Raw genomic sequence first — 14,146 nt, forward strand, 5'->3', positions numbered from 1 at the left:
CCCCAAACTGAAGCCGTAACACATCTCTCCCTTTAGTTCCACTTAAGAACAGAGGACAAATCATAGAAGCTGGCCACCATTTTATATTAGTGATTTTAGTAACGAATGTCATGATCATAAATTAAGTTAATAGAAGGTCTTTAAGTATTCCCCCAATTCACCCCTCCACGGGGGACTTTAAAAATCCTCAGCTCAGAATCTTTTTAGAGATGTTTGGGTGGGAGCAATACCTACTAGGCAAATGGATCTATATGTCTACTTCACAAATAGTGACTATTTTATTTCTATGTGTATTTATAGGTGTGTGCCTTCCCTAGGAGGTACAAGGGTGGCCGGAATCTCATTAAAGCCCTTGGCTAAGGGTTCATACACTGTTCAGAGCTTTCACTTCCACCCCTAATTTTACACACATGCACTCGAATCTTGGTTATGACTTCTGACACCACAGGCTAAAGAGCTTCTTCAATTAATGTTTGAATCTCTAAACCTAAGTCAAATAGAACTTTTCCTGATGATGCCATTAGTTTCTTATTCCCTTTGGCATGCGCACTGATCTTTGAATTATGTACCAGCTTTGTCTATGTACCATTCCCCAACTCTTATCTGTTCTCTTTGACTCCAACCCACTTCTCCAATCACCTTGAATGAATCTAGGCCCTTCCTTCTCCACGATCTAGCTCTGTTATTCCTCTGTCCCCCTCCTGTCCACATACTGCATGGCTTCACTTTGCCTCAGTGGATCTTTTGTGCTCTAAATGCCACTGCACAAGGTAATAGGGCTATTATACCAGCATTTGAATATGTCCCTATTAAGTCCATGTTGTGGGATTTGTCCACATACCCTAGGACTGTTTTATCCAGTTATGCCATTCATTACCTTTATGGTCTCTCCTATCCTCATGTATCTGCAAATATGCATGTGTGATAGATGCCTCTGAGAGGGCCCCCAGTGATTCCTCTTCTCCTGATATTCATGCCTTTGTGTAATCCCCTCAACCTTGAATGTGAGCTGGAACTAGTAACTCACTTCTAACCAACAGAATATGGCAAAAAAAGATGGGATGCCACTTATGAAATGAAAAATGATGCTGGCTTCTGTTTTCTTACTAACTTGGTTACTTAACTCTGATAGAAGACAGTTGCCATGTTGTAAGCTGCTCTAAAGAAAAGCCCACGTGGCAAGTTAAATTTGGGGGTAATTTGTTACACAGAAATATATAACTAATGTAGTATGCTATGCCATAAGTAAAACTATCAGTAAAAATAGCTATGCCCTAAGTAAAAATATTGATTAAAAAAATAGCTAGCAGGACACATGAAAATTTCTGTTTAATTGTAACAACGATGCTTGATCTACATTTCAAGTATATTTATTGGTTCCAGAAAAATGTGTAAATGAATCTTGATATTTAATTTTACACGTTATTAAACTAATTTAAGCCTCAGTTTACTCAGTATAAAACAGAAATAATGATCATTGCCCTTCAGGGTTTACATAAAGATCAGAAATACATTCAACAAGTTTATTACTAAATTTTATATGCAAATCTAAGCAGTACTCTAGGCACCGGGGAATCGAGTGGTAAATAACACAAATACGTAATGCCTTGGAGGCACTTACAAACAAGTAGGATGCATGTCAGATGATTACCACACTGCCTAGCACAGGAAAGAGCCACAGTAAATGCTTCTTGGGGCTGTCTTCGCACCATGACTGTCTGCATTTACCCATGCGCACACTGTTTGTTTCTACCAGGCAAAATCACCTAGTCTCTTTTGGAAAGAACTTGGAGGTACAACCATACGATTCACCATGGAAAAAAAAAAAAGGTGAGCATAATGGGACACAGCACACCAATTAGTGGTGAATCTGAAAACTGGGAAGTTGGTACAATTTGTTTTGCAAACTGAGCTTCCCCAGTTCTATGCCCTTCTCTCCCCTCAGCAGCCCCGTATCATCCTGGTGACAGTGTTGCATTTTTAATAAGGAATTTCCTGTGAAATCTGCCCTCAGGACAAGATTTGATAAACTTGCTCCTAGAACTTTGCTTTTTATCTTGCTTGCCAAGAAGGCCAGTGTTAAACACTGTGTTCCATTATGACCTCCCCAGATCCATGAGGAAAGAAAGTTTTTGAAAGGCTTTACCAACAAAGTAGTAACTTCCAAAAAATAAAAACAAAACAATTCAAACTCAGCTTGCCTAGCCCAGTTGAAACAGTTTCTAATCAGCCACCCAGTTTCATCCAATATTCTCTTGAAACTATTTCCCTTCTATCTCATATTTACACTACTTTAATTATTTAATTTACATCACTTGATTGAATTTAAATCTTAAGTGTCTTCAAATGCTTTTTTAAAATGTGGCAGAGGCAATGTAGAAATAAACCTTACATACTTTCTCTAAATTTCAATCTTCCTCTGCCTTGACCAATGATATACTAGCTTCCCTTCTGTCTTGAGACATCAGGTTAGAAGTTGAAAATTGGAATCCAGGAGCAAGAACAACAGTACCCTGGCTTAATCTGCTCCCTATTCGCTGCTATTTGTCAGCTGTTTCTACCTCTCCAGACAACTATCATCATCTTGGCCAGTCCCAATTCTTCCTGCATACATTCTTGGACTTTCTTTCATCACAGTCAATCATCCCACCTTTGTGGGAGTTTCTAAAGGCTGCCATTTCCATAAATTCATGTTGGGAAAATTATAAATGTATATTTCAAACATAAATCAAATTTAAGTTCCAGAAGGCAATACATAACCCATGAGCTGAACTGTCTGATAAAAGATGAAAAAGGACTGCCTAGAAGAAGGGGGTAAAAAAAAAAAAAAAACTCTAAATTCCATTCACGACAACTACCCTAAAAGAATCAGGGAGCATCCATCTGCTCTTGTCTAGACACAAATTCCTTTTCCTGAGGAAAGAAAATGCTTGCTTGGAAAGTTTTCTTCTATTTTAAAATAAGCATTTCAAAAATAATCACAAATGGTTTATAACTTAAAAGGATGGCACATTTAATTCTGAAACTTAAGGAACGAATAAAGTATCGAGCATGAGCATGATGCCTTATTTAGCTTAGTGTTTGTCAAAACCTAGCTTAATAAATACAGTCTAATTTGGCATCTGTGATGTTTAAATACTTAGATTGCATTAAGATGTAATAAAGTACTTGCTAAAAATTTATTGCACATAACTTAAAAGATTCTTATCTTGTTCATTAAGTATGCAATTTAAGGAGGGTTTAATCCCCCAGAATAAGGTAACTGTGTCATTATGTTACTCATTTATATTAATAACATCTTTGAGTTTCAACTCTTAATTAAAGCTGCAGGTAATGGAGAGGTAGACTCAGATCTTAAGAGGTTAAAATTTAACAAAAACATGCAAAAAGTCAATACATACACACATGCCTCAGGTACTAAGATGGACAGAGGACAGATATAAACATTAGGACAGATATAAACATAAGTAGAAAAGTGGGTAACAAGAGTATGAAATATTGGGCAGTATATGGTAGGTTCCAAATGAGTAACACAGATAATAAGAGTAACAGGTACACAGAAGAGTGGGCTTGTCTGGTCTGGTTAGAAAGGCGACTTCACTGACAAGGAAGAAATCAGGTAGAATTAGAGGAAAGGTAAAATATAGAAAGGCAAACCAGGAGCCAAGTGGGATGGCCTCATGCCTGTAATCCCAGCATTTTGGGAGACTGAGGTGGAAGAATCACATGAGGCTAGGAGTTGGAGACCAGTCTGGCCAGTATAGCAAGACCTGTCTCTACAAACCAAATTTAAAATTTGGCAAGGAGGTCATTTGGAGGCTACTCTGGCCATATACAGTACTTGTTTCGTTCTTTTGTTCACTTGTTATTTCAGACCCTCCGGCTACATGCAAAGCTTCCCATTTTTTCTTTACCAAAACTATTTCTGGAATACTCCAAGGATGTACCACATGTGCTTCCAAATGAGTGGCTGTTAGCATATTCTTCCTCTGATTCAAACACCTATCACTGATGTGGCAGTTTCCCCTCCATCAGAGAATCTGGGTGACGGGACATTACTACAGCCTCAGTTGTGCACAATTAGAGCATCCAGGCCACCAATTCCAGCGGACACCAGCACTGACTCCGCTAGACACAATATGTAGGCCCCTAATTTACTACACTGCCATTACCACAGATGCTGGTTTCTGATGTCCTTGAAGTGACAAAGAAGCACATGTACTCTCCAGTTCCCAGGATTCTGAATCCATGAACAACTGCAGATTCGTGTTTTTTTTTTTGGTTGTACTTTGACAAACAGGCACTAGAGAAGTGCTGTTTGTTCTGCTGTGTCACCCCAAATTTATGGCCTATACACACATGCAATTGTGAATCTTCCTATGTTTACCCTACCCCATCTCCATCTTCACGTTAAGGGTTTTATTGTTAGAATAAAATTTTGTATCTTACTTTCTCTTCCTGTGTTATATAATTTACTTTTGAAAATAAATGGAACATGTTATACATACTTTTTTCACCTCATTTTTTAACCTAAAAATATAGTCAGAGATTGTATAGTTATTCCCCATTCTGTTTTATAGCTGCATAATACTCCACTGTGTGATTAGACCATAATTTATTCAACCAGTGCCCTAAAAGCTAGATATTTGTGTTGTTTCTAGCCTACAATCTTATAATAAATAACCTTGTGCATATGTTTTTATATTTTTTGCCAGTACATCTGAAGAACAGATTTTTAAAAGTGAGATTGCTTTCCAAATTTTAAATATGTTCTTTTGATAGAAGATGTCAAATTTCCTCCATTTTGCACACCTACAAGCAAAATATGAGACGACTTTTCCTCATCCTTGACAACAGAGTACATTATACAACTTTTGGATCTTTGGCATTCCGATGGGTAATGGTTTCTCGGCATAGTTTTTAATTTGCATTTATCTTATGAGAGAGGTCAAGCAACTTTTCTTTTGATGAGGAATCATTTACATTTCTATATTGTAAGCTACCTGGTTATGGTCATATTTTCTGAGGTGGTTCTTCAGCCTCTTACACTGAGAGAGCTCAACATGTCTGAATTGTGGAGAACACATCATTTACAAACACACCAGTGTATAGAAAATATTTTCATGTTTCTGCATGGTCAACCCTTTCCGAACAAAAATACTGGTAACCTGGTTCAAAGGTCAACAGTCCTAAGATAGTGAAATAACCTGGAGAGAGATTTATAGGCTTAGCTTCTCCAGAGATATGTTTACATTTCAAAAGAGGGATAAAACTAGGAACTATGCATTTATATTCCAAAAGTTTTTAACCACTTGGGTACCCCCTGGACAGAATTTGTTTACATAAAAGAGAAAACGTGGCTGGGCGCGGTGGTTCACGCCTGTAATCCCAGCACTTTGAGAGGCCGAGGTAGGCAGATCACCTGAGGTCAGGGGTTTGAGATCAGCCTGGCCAACACGGTGAAACCCTGTCTCTACTGAAAATACAAAAAAAAAAAAAAAAAAAAAATTAGCCAGGCGTGGTGGCGACTCCCTGTAATCACAGCTACTTGGGAAGCTGAGGCAATAAAATCACTTGAACCCGGGAGGCAGAGGTTGCAGTGAGCCGAGACTGTGCCATTGCACTCCAGGCCTGGGCAACAAGAGCAAAACTTCATCTCAAAAAAAAAAAAAAAAAGAGAGGAAGTGTTTCTTTCCTGCCCTCAGGAGGAGCACCAATTTCTAAATCAGCTCCTAGATTCATAATTGTGTGGTTCCCCACCTGTAGCACAGACCTCCACCGTATGTGCAGAATCCATCTGCCCTCATCACATTGCTCCAAGAGCGGGAATGGAACATGGGAAACTGACATGCTTACTGTGCAAAGTAACGTTTGTTCTCTGAGCCCCAAACCTTGCATTTGCTTTTAGGAAAAATTATATAGATCTTCAAAAACTTATCAGATTTCTACAATACTTAGAGTATATAGGTTTTAGTCATATAAAAAAGACATTGAGACAAATTATACGTTATCTATTTAAGGGCTCTTTACTGGATGAGGCTTCTTTCTCATCCTACACTTCCGACTTAAAATTAGTCATGCCGAAGTAACTTAGACTCTGGATAGTCCTTCCTATCTCTAATACTTAATAGTTTGTCTTCCCAATAAGCTGCCCCTACCACCTTCTTCTGACATCAGTCTCATACTCCAGCCCCCCATATTCCAGCCAGAGAGATAGGCAGGTCACTCAGACCTGTCCAATCATAAAACTCTATTCCACTAGCAACAGAAATCAGTCCAACCGAAGGAAGCATAGGCCAAAAGGCCAATCAGATGATTTCCCATTGATACACAGAAATTGATCTTGAGCTGCAAACCTGAGGCTGCTGGTAGACAAATTTTCTACAGAAAAAAAAGAAAAAAGTGTAATGTTCTCATTTTTGGTATTCATTTAATCAATACATACGTATTAAATGTGTTACTGAAAACACCATTCTAGGCTGTGGGTACCTATAGAAACACTTGCCTCTAAAAACAGACAATCCTGTTGTAAGCACAGTCATTTACACTGAAGAGGACATACCATACTAAATGTCAAAAGACTAATAGTTTTCTGTGGTCTCCAACTGAGACTAGAGCTATATTTTAAAGGAGAATCTCAATAAACAGATGTAAAGCAGGAGGAGGAGGAGATGAAGAACCTTGCAGGGAAGACAGAGGGAGCAGCATGGATATGTTTTGCCTGGAGAATAATGAAGGCCCTCGTCCAGATGGTGCAGAGGGTTTATACAGGGGACTCATGGGCAATAATTACTTATGCCAAGTGCAGTCACCAGGAAGCCAGAAACAGTGATGCATATATTACACAATTAATACCGACCCATTCTTGAATGACAAAACATTGGGCAATACAGGAAATTAACGAGTCCCAGAGGCACTAACTGATTTGTTTAAGGTCACAGTTAGTTGGTAGCAGTCAAGTAACTTAGTTCTTCTGAATCCTAACCTTGGATTCATTCTACTGCGTTGTCCTGGCCCAAATGTACCCTCTCAATAAGATTTCCAGCTTGGATGCTTTCTATTTGCTGGTCCTTTTATACTTTCTAAGCAAAAATATATAGAAATGTTGTAAAAAGGAAAACCTTCCCATTTGTATAAAACTTTAGGTTATAGAGCATGGAAGTAAAAATTATACCATCTGCTTGGCCCACGTATTTTCCAAAATAATGGAATTTTAATCTCTGCATACAGAGTGCTCCATAACATAGAACCCTTTTCAAAATATGCTTTTTTCTTTTTTTTGTTTTTTTTTTTTGGTCTATTGTTTCCTCTGAAGAAAAAATGTCTGGCAGAATCTCACAGATCTTTTAACCTAGTCATGCTCACATGGCCACAAACTTGAGTCAGCTATCAAATTTACAAAAATGACATTTCAATATAATCCATTCAGTGAAGAATGAGCTACTGTATGCATATCTAAATATGATATCACTGAATGTGCTTTCACCCCTTCTCAGCCTCCTGCAGCAACCCGACTTTGTAAACGAGATCTATGAAGATGGGTCTGGTCAAGCGTGTACTTACTGCCAAGCTGTTGGCAATTTGTTATAATTCAGTTTTTACTGAAGAGCCTATCAAATATGCCATGTAAGTATTTAATGGGTCTGCTGTAGATCCAATTTATTGTGTTTTCATCAGCCTAGATTGTTTTATAGAAAATGAACAGGTAAATTTGTACATAATGCTACCCTATAATTCTTAGCATACTAATAATCTACAAAATTTTCTTAAATTTAACTCAGCATTCATATCAAGACAAGAAGCACTCTTAAGCAAAGCACTGTCTTTACTAAGGAAAGAAAATAATTCATGGAAAATAAACCACAGATGTGTTATCACTCTTTGGGTATCTCTCAATTTTCCAGTCACTCAGTGAGGGAACCTAGTAGGTGTGGCAACAACAACAACAACAAAAATCATGACATTTTGTCTTCTTTCCCCTTATCTTTCCTCTTGGCATTTTTCCCTTTTTTCCCACTGCCACCCTCTTTCACCCTACAATGTACTCTCATGACAAAATCTGATAGATTCATATAGAAAAGTGGCCAATTCAACGTGGCTCTAAAATTGTTTAAGTCAGAAACAAAACTAAGCAAAAGGGAGATAATTTGGCATCAGGGACATGCACAGGGTTTCTATTTTGAGGACATATATCTTATGTCTCCTTAGCACAGACACACAATGACATTAGAAGTAAATCACTTTAGACACACACACACACACCCCCCAACAAAACTTTGTACAACCATAATTACAGAACTGATCCTGTGGTCATCCTCAAACTCCATGTGTCTACTCTATGCAAGCACATTCCCCAGCAATTCTCATTAGCAATCAGTGAGTTAACAGCTGAAGTTTTTTTCTGTCACTTCTTCGGCAACCTAGTTATTCACAAAATAATAACATTATTCCTGTTTCAGAAAGAGAAGAACAATTGGGGACAAATACCAAAGAAATTGTATACCTTTGTATTCTAGCTCTTAGTCCACTGACACCCACTTTTCCTTGCCACTTATTCCTATATTTTCAATTAAAGTTATATATAAGCTGTCTGTTTCAGTCTCTGCCTGGTTACTTTCCTAGTTAACTTCAATTGATCCTGAAAAGTAGAATTTAAATGTCCTGCTCATCTACCGTATTCAATTAGGAATGGGCATCAAAATAAGAAAGGTGCCTTTAGTTAAGCCCCCAGAGTGCTCAATCATTGCAAGCTAGGATAAAAATTGTAAAAACTCAGAACAAGTAAGAGCAAAAATCTTGATTAGCAACAACAATCCAGGATGAACGACTATTTGTTTTTTTTAAAAGTAGAAAAATCAACCAGAACATTATTTACATATCAAGACTTTGGGTGAAAATTATGTTAAAATATTACAATCAACTAAGCAATTGTCCTTGCCTTTAGATTTTGACCTAGTAAGCAGCACTCCTGTTGTCAAAGCCGTCCAAGATACAATAAGAAAAAGTTCTAAAATGTCATTTGAACAGTGCCTGAGTTATCTGTGGGTAGAAAGTCACATGAAAATTGGCAATATGCTCTGTATCTTTCATCTGCCACCAGTGTCCTTCCCACCAGTCATGAGTGGGCAGGAACTGAGTCCTGTCTCTAGGTCTTCAACACTTCTCTGGTATTATTTATCTAGTGACAGACCCAAGGGAGTGTTACTCTGTCAGATATCTCACATGAAACTGAGACTTTGTACAAGAATAGAGCTGATGGGCTAGGAACTGAAAGCCACAGAAATGTAAGATGGTCTCCCTAAAGGTTACTAATGAAAAAGTCCTTAATTTGGAGAATTAGAAAAAAAAATACCTTTTTATAACTCTTCCAAGTGAGGAAAGAAATATTGTATGGCTTGCTTTGTGTTGCTCAGCTGAATGTAAAGGGCAAGCTTATGTGAAAGAAAGCAGTGCTGACTCTCAGCTAATTCAAATGCAGTTATATCTTGTCATTATTTTTGTTATTATTTCTCATTCTAAGTCTGTAAGGATGTTCCAAGGGCAACAATCTCTAGATGTGCTCTTTATAACATGATACCACACTATTCTGTTTCTGCTTATATTTCAAAGAGAATGACCAATACCTGTGTTTATGTATTGTGTTTTACTTGCTATTCCAGGCTAACAAATACCTACAGAACTCTTTGTAAATAATCTTTTCCCCATAAAAAGCAACATATTTCTACCAACGTATCTCATCATGCAGAACTTGGAACACGGCTATATCTGACCTTTCAGAGATGGCTATTTTAAAAATGCCTAGTGGCATCCAAAGCTCATAGGCAAACCCATGAAGATCCCCCTTAGGGTTTGAGGGGAGAGGCCCTTCTGTGCATATATATGCACCAATTCATTATTCATTAACAACCTTATCCAATGTGGACTTACATTCTCTTTTTCTATTCCCTAGTTTCCTCTCATTCCTTGAACTATATATCTCATCTCATATATACAAATATACAAGGCCTGAGGAAGCAAAAAGACATTGATCAAGAGGAGAGAACTACTAAAAACAGGCCAGTCTTATATATTCTCCAGAGTTGTAGATTGTTCTAATTCAGTGGAAGCATTTTTTTTTTTACCCCAATGCATCTGCAAGCTCTGACAAGCTTCCATAAGTAACCATGTCTTACCACAGCAGTGAGTCCTGTGAGCAGCCACATGTACCTGAAGAAGGGCATGTAAAGCTTTCCTAGAAAGAAAGGGAATATGCTGAAAGCCTAACTCTTTGTCAGCAGCCACCACCTTTCTTTCAGCACATCATATTCACTCACTATCTAGAACCTTTACGCTTTCCACTGGCTGTTCAGAGTTCTTCCTTAAGGTCCTATCCTCTCAAGCAATAAATGAAGAAAAGGTTAAATTACAGATTCCAAGTTCTTATCACATCTGCACTATTTTCTAACCTTGTGACCTCATTCCAGTCTCTTAACCAATTCAAACCATAATTTTCTCAAATCATAAAATTATCTCATTCATAATTGGAGATAATTAAGTAAGCAGAAAAATCTTATTGTTTGGGAGAATCAAATGATCTATATGAAAAGTATAAAGAATTATATGCATGCAAAGCAGTAAAACTGTCATTCTCCTAATATTATTCAAATTCAAACGCAAAAAACAAACAGAACACTCAAGTACTCCACCCATTCCATGATTTTGTGCAATTTAGAAGCATAAAGGCCTACAGAAATCAATGAAACAGATTTATTCAGTTATAGAAACTAATCAAGGCGTTAACATTTTGGCCAGACCTAATACCCATGCTTACCTGTTTCAGAAAGCAATTTTGTAGCTTCCAGCACCTTCTCAGTATAAACTCCAGCTTCATAGTTCTCCATCTCAGCATTGATGATATGTATGACTCGAGCTGCCCGGCCCCTGATGGCCCCTGCAGTCCGGTCCAGAGTGTCCACATCACCCTCTTGGAGGGCTATCACACACTTGTTCACATCCTCCAAGATGTGATTTTCTGTGGAGAGGACACATACACATTTAGATGACTTTACGTAACTCAGAACTTAACCAATTAAAATTGATTCAACTCTCATGAGCCCTTGCCTTGGACACATCTCAATGCACGCCTAATAATACTAAAATTGCATGTAAAGGACATAGTTTATAATTACAATAGTGGTTCTCAAACCTGAGCATCAGCCAGAGGGCTGGTAGCATCACATAGATTGCTAGGTGCCACTCCTAGAGTTTCCAATTCAGTAAGTCTGGGGTAGAGCCCAAGAAATTGAGTTTCTATCAAGTTCCCAGGTGATGCTAATGCCACTGGTTTGAAGACAACATTCTGAGGACCACTGACTTAAAGAATATCCCTTCCTTTGTTTCGAAGTTTGATACTTACACAGGACAGGGCCTTTTAGAAGTTGGAGCAGCCAACATGAAGTCAATCTGACCAAGTATAAATGTCCACAAATAAAACCAGAGTCAAAGCTTTGGGCACATGTTTGTTTAATCATGTTTTCATTATGAAAACATTTGAGGAAAAATAAATATCACGCAGTTGGTCATTTAAAATTATGTCATGCACATGGTATATGCAATGGCAAAACTGATTAGGTGAAGATGATCAGTTTCCCACAATTAAAATACAATCCAGTCTTGTGGCTGGTTCCCTCAGATTATAGTCAAGTTCTGCATAACTTTCATATGATTGCCCAAAGTAGAAATCAAGCAGGCAGGAGGGGAGGCTTCACTCTAACGGCATAGAGAAAACACATTATTTATTCCCTTGCAGTTTTAATAAGTGTGTAATTTTGTATTTTTCATGTCCAGTGTGAGATCTGTAATTCTATTCCTTGTGCATTCTTTAGAAGCAGAATTCTAAGGAAATGTTCAAAAAGTTTAGTGCTCTTTGTAAATAAGCTGGACACACACATACATGCACACACACAAACTAATAAACTGCATGTTTGTATTCCCTTAAAATTCATATGTTAAAATTCTAACTCCCAAAGGGGTAGTATTAAGAGGTGCAGATTTTGGGAGGTGATTGTGTTATGAGGACAGAATCTTAAGGAATGGAATCAGTGTCCTTATAAAACAGACCTCAGAGATCCCTCCCTCTTTCTACCATGCAAGGTTCCAGTGAGAAGACTATGAGAAAGCAGAGTCCTTTGTCTTGGACTTCCCAGCCTCCAGAACCATGAGACATAAATTCCTATTGATTATAAGCAACACAGTTTATGGTATTTTCCAAGACATGAACACATAAAAAATATGTGCTGTTGATAAATATATCTTTAAAGTCTCAAGTAACCTGTCAATATTTTAAAATTATAACTGCCAAATCCAACCAACAGTTCATAAATAGTTAAAATAAAATATTACCTCTTTAAGAAGCTTTTAGGGCTAGTTCTGATTTTAAATTTCCTAAAGAAGGAAAGAAAGGAGAGTATCTAGCAAATCCTAGTCTCCACTACCGATCTCCCCTATTTTCACTAAACTAAGCAATTAGAAAGAAAATTTATATTTTTAGGACACAGGATAGAAAATTGTAAGTTATAACTGACTTTTCATAAAGAACATCCATTTTGACTGCATACAGTGTGATTTCTTCACTCAAACCATTATAAACTGCTGATTTCTACATTCTCCAGTTCTTTAATTTCAACTATAAATTAGAATAGAAAGATAATGAAATGTTTAAATTTTAGTATTTCGATTTCTAAAACTCACAAAAAATAGTACTTCCCAAATCATGACATTTTCTTGAGACATGACATTTTAATGAAAACATGATTAAACATGTGAACAGTATATACCTAAAAGGACATCTGAGAGAAATGTTTACTCCAATGAATATTGATAGAGAATTCTAAATGTAAAACTTTGATTAAAAGCAGCTTCTCTTCCTGTCCTGTGGAATTTCTTAAGACAATTAAAATATGTCCTGGCCCTTGAGAGTAAGTAACTAGAAAAGGATTTGTGTCAAAATCACACATCCAGCTGCTATTTTCTTTGAATAACAGTAATATAAGAATGGACAAAGTTTCGGTGCAGAGTTTAGAAATGGTACTTTGGGGTTGAGTAAAAAATAGTGAGATGTCTGTTGATTATATTAGATACTAATCTTTCTGGAGTTAATAAGTTTGTTTTTAAATTCTAAGAAACCTATTCATGACCCAATATGTTAAAATGAAAACACATTTTTTAATAGGACTATCCAAAAGTAGAAATATGCAACTAATTTAAGAGGCAAGAAATATGTTTTTATAGGTATTATTATACCTATTTAAAATAAACCAGCACAGGATAGAAATCCATAACAAAAACATTGCTATTAATTACTCAAATCATCAACAAATTTGTTACATAGTCAGGTTAATAATGTTGTACAAACAAAGTATTAGTTTTATAATTTACTAATTGACTAATTTTATTTTATTTTATTTTTTTGAGACGGAGTCTCCCTCTGTCGCCCAGGCTGGAGTGCAGTGACGTGATCCCAGCTCACTACAACCTCAGTCTGCCAAGTTCAAAAGATTCTCCTGCCTCAGCCTCCCAAGTAGATGGGATTACAGGCATGCACCATCACACCTGGATTTTTTTTTTTGTCTTTTTAGTAGAGACAATATTTCACCATGTTGGTCAGGCTGCTCTTGAACTCCTGACCTCAAATGATCGGCCTGCCTCGTCTCCCAAAGTGCTGGGATTACAGGCATGAGCCACCAGGCCCGGCCTAATTGACTGATTTTTATAAATAAATTTTTAAAATTTTAAGATATAGTTATGCAACATAAATCATTTCAGTCAATAACAGACCACATACTTGAAGGCAGTCCCATAAGATTATGTCATATTTTTACCATACTTTTAAAATATTTATACATGTTTAGATACACAAAACTTACTATTGTATTCAAATTGCTTACAGTATTCAGTACAGTAACATGCTGTACAAGTTTGTAGCCTAAAAGTAATAGGTTATACCATATAGTGTAGGTATGCAGTAAGCAATACCATCTAGGTGTGTAAATACAGTATATGATGTTCACACAATGATGAAATTGCCCAACGATGCATTTCCCAGAACGTATGCCTGTCGTTAAGCAACATATAATTACAGTTTACTCAGTGTTTTTCAACCTTCTCC

General features: G+C 37.1%; 1 protein-coding gene across 13 annotated transcripts in view; it reads right to left on the reverse strand.

Annotated features, from left to right (window-relative positions):
- The window catches only part of CTNNA2 (catenin alpha 2), a 1,147,855-nt gene that overhangs the window by 81,430 nt on the left and 1,052,279 nt on the right, over positions 1–14,146 (reverse strand). For all 13 annotated transcript variants that reach the window (XM_054474847.1, XM_054474848.1, XM_054474846.1 and 10 more), the window contains one exon: positions 10,811–11,011. In XM_054474847.1, the coding sequence (XP_054330822.1) occupies positions 10,811–11,011 (201 nt within the window). The remainder of the gene's footprint in view (positions 1–10,810; positions 11,012–14,146) is intronic.

The sequence above is a fragment of the Pongo pygmaeus genome, chromosome 12, assembly GCF_028885625.2.
Source record: "Pongo pygmaeus isolate AG05252 chromosome 12, NHGRI_mPonPyg2-v2.0_pri, whole genome shotgun sequence".
Taxonomy (NCBI): domain Eukaryota; kingdom Metazoa; phylum Chordata; class Mammalia; order Primates; family Hominidae; genus Pongo; species Pongo pygmaeus.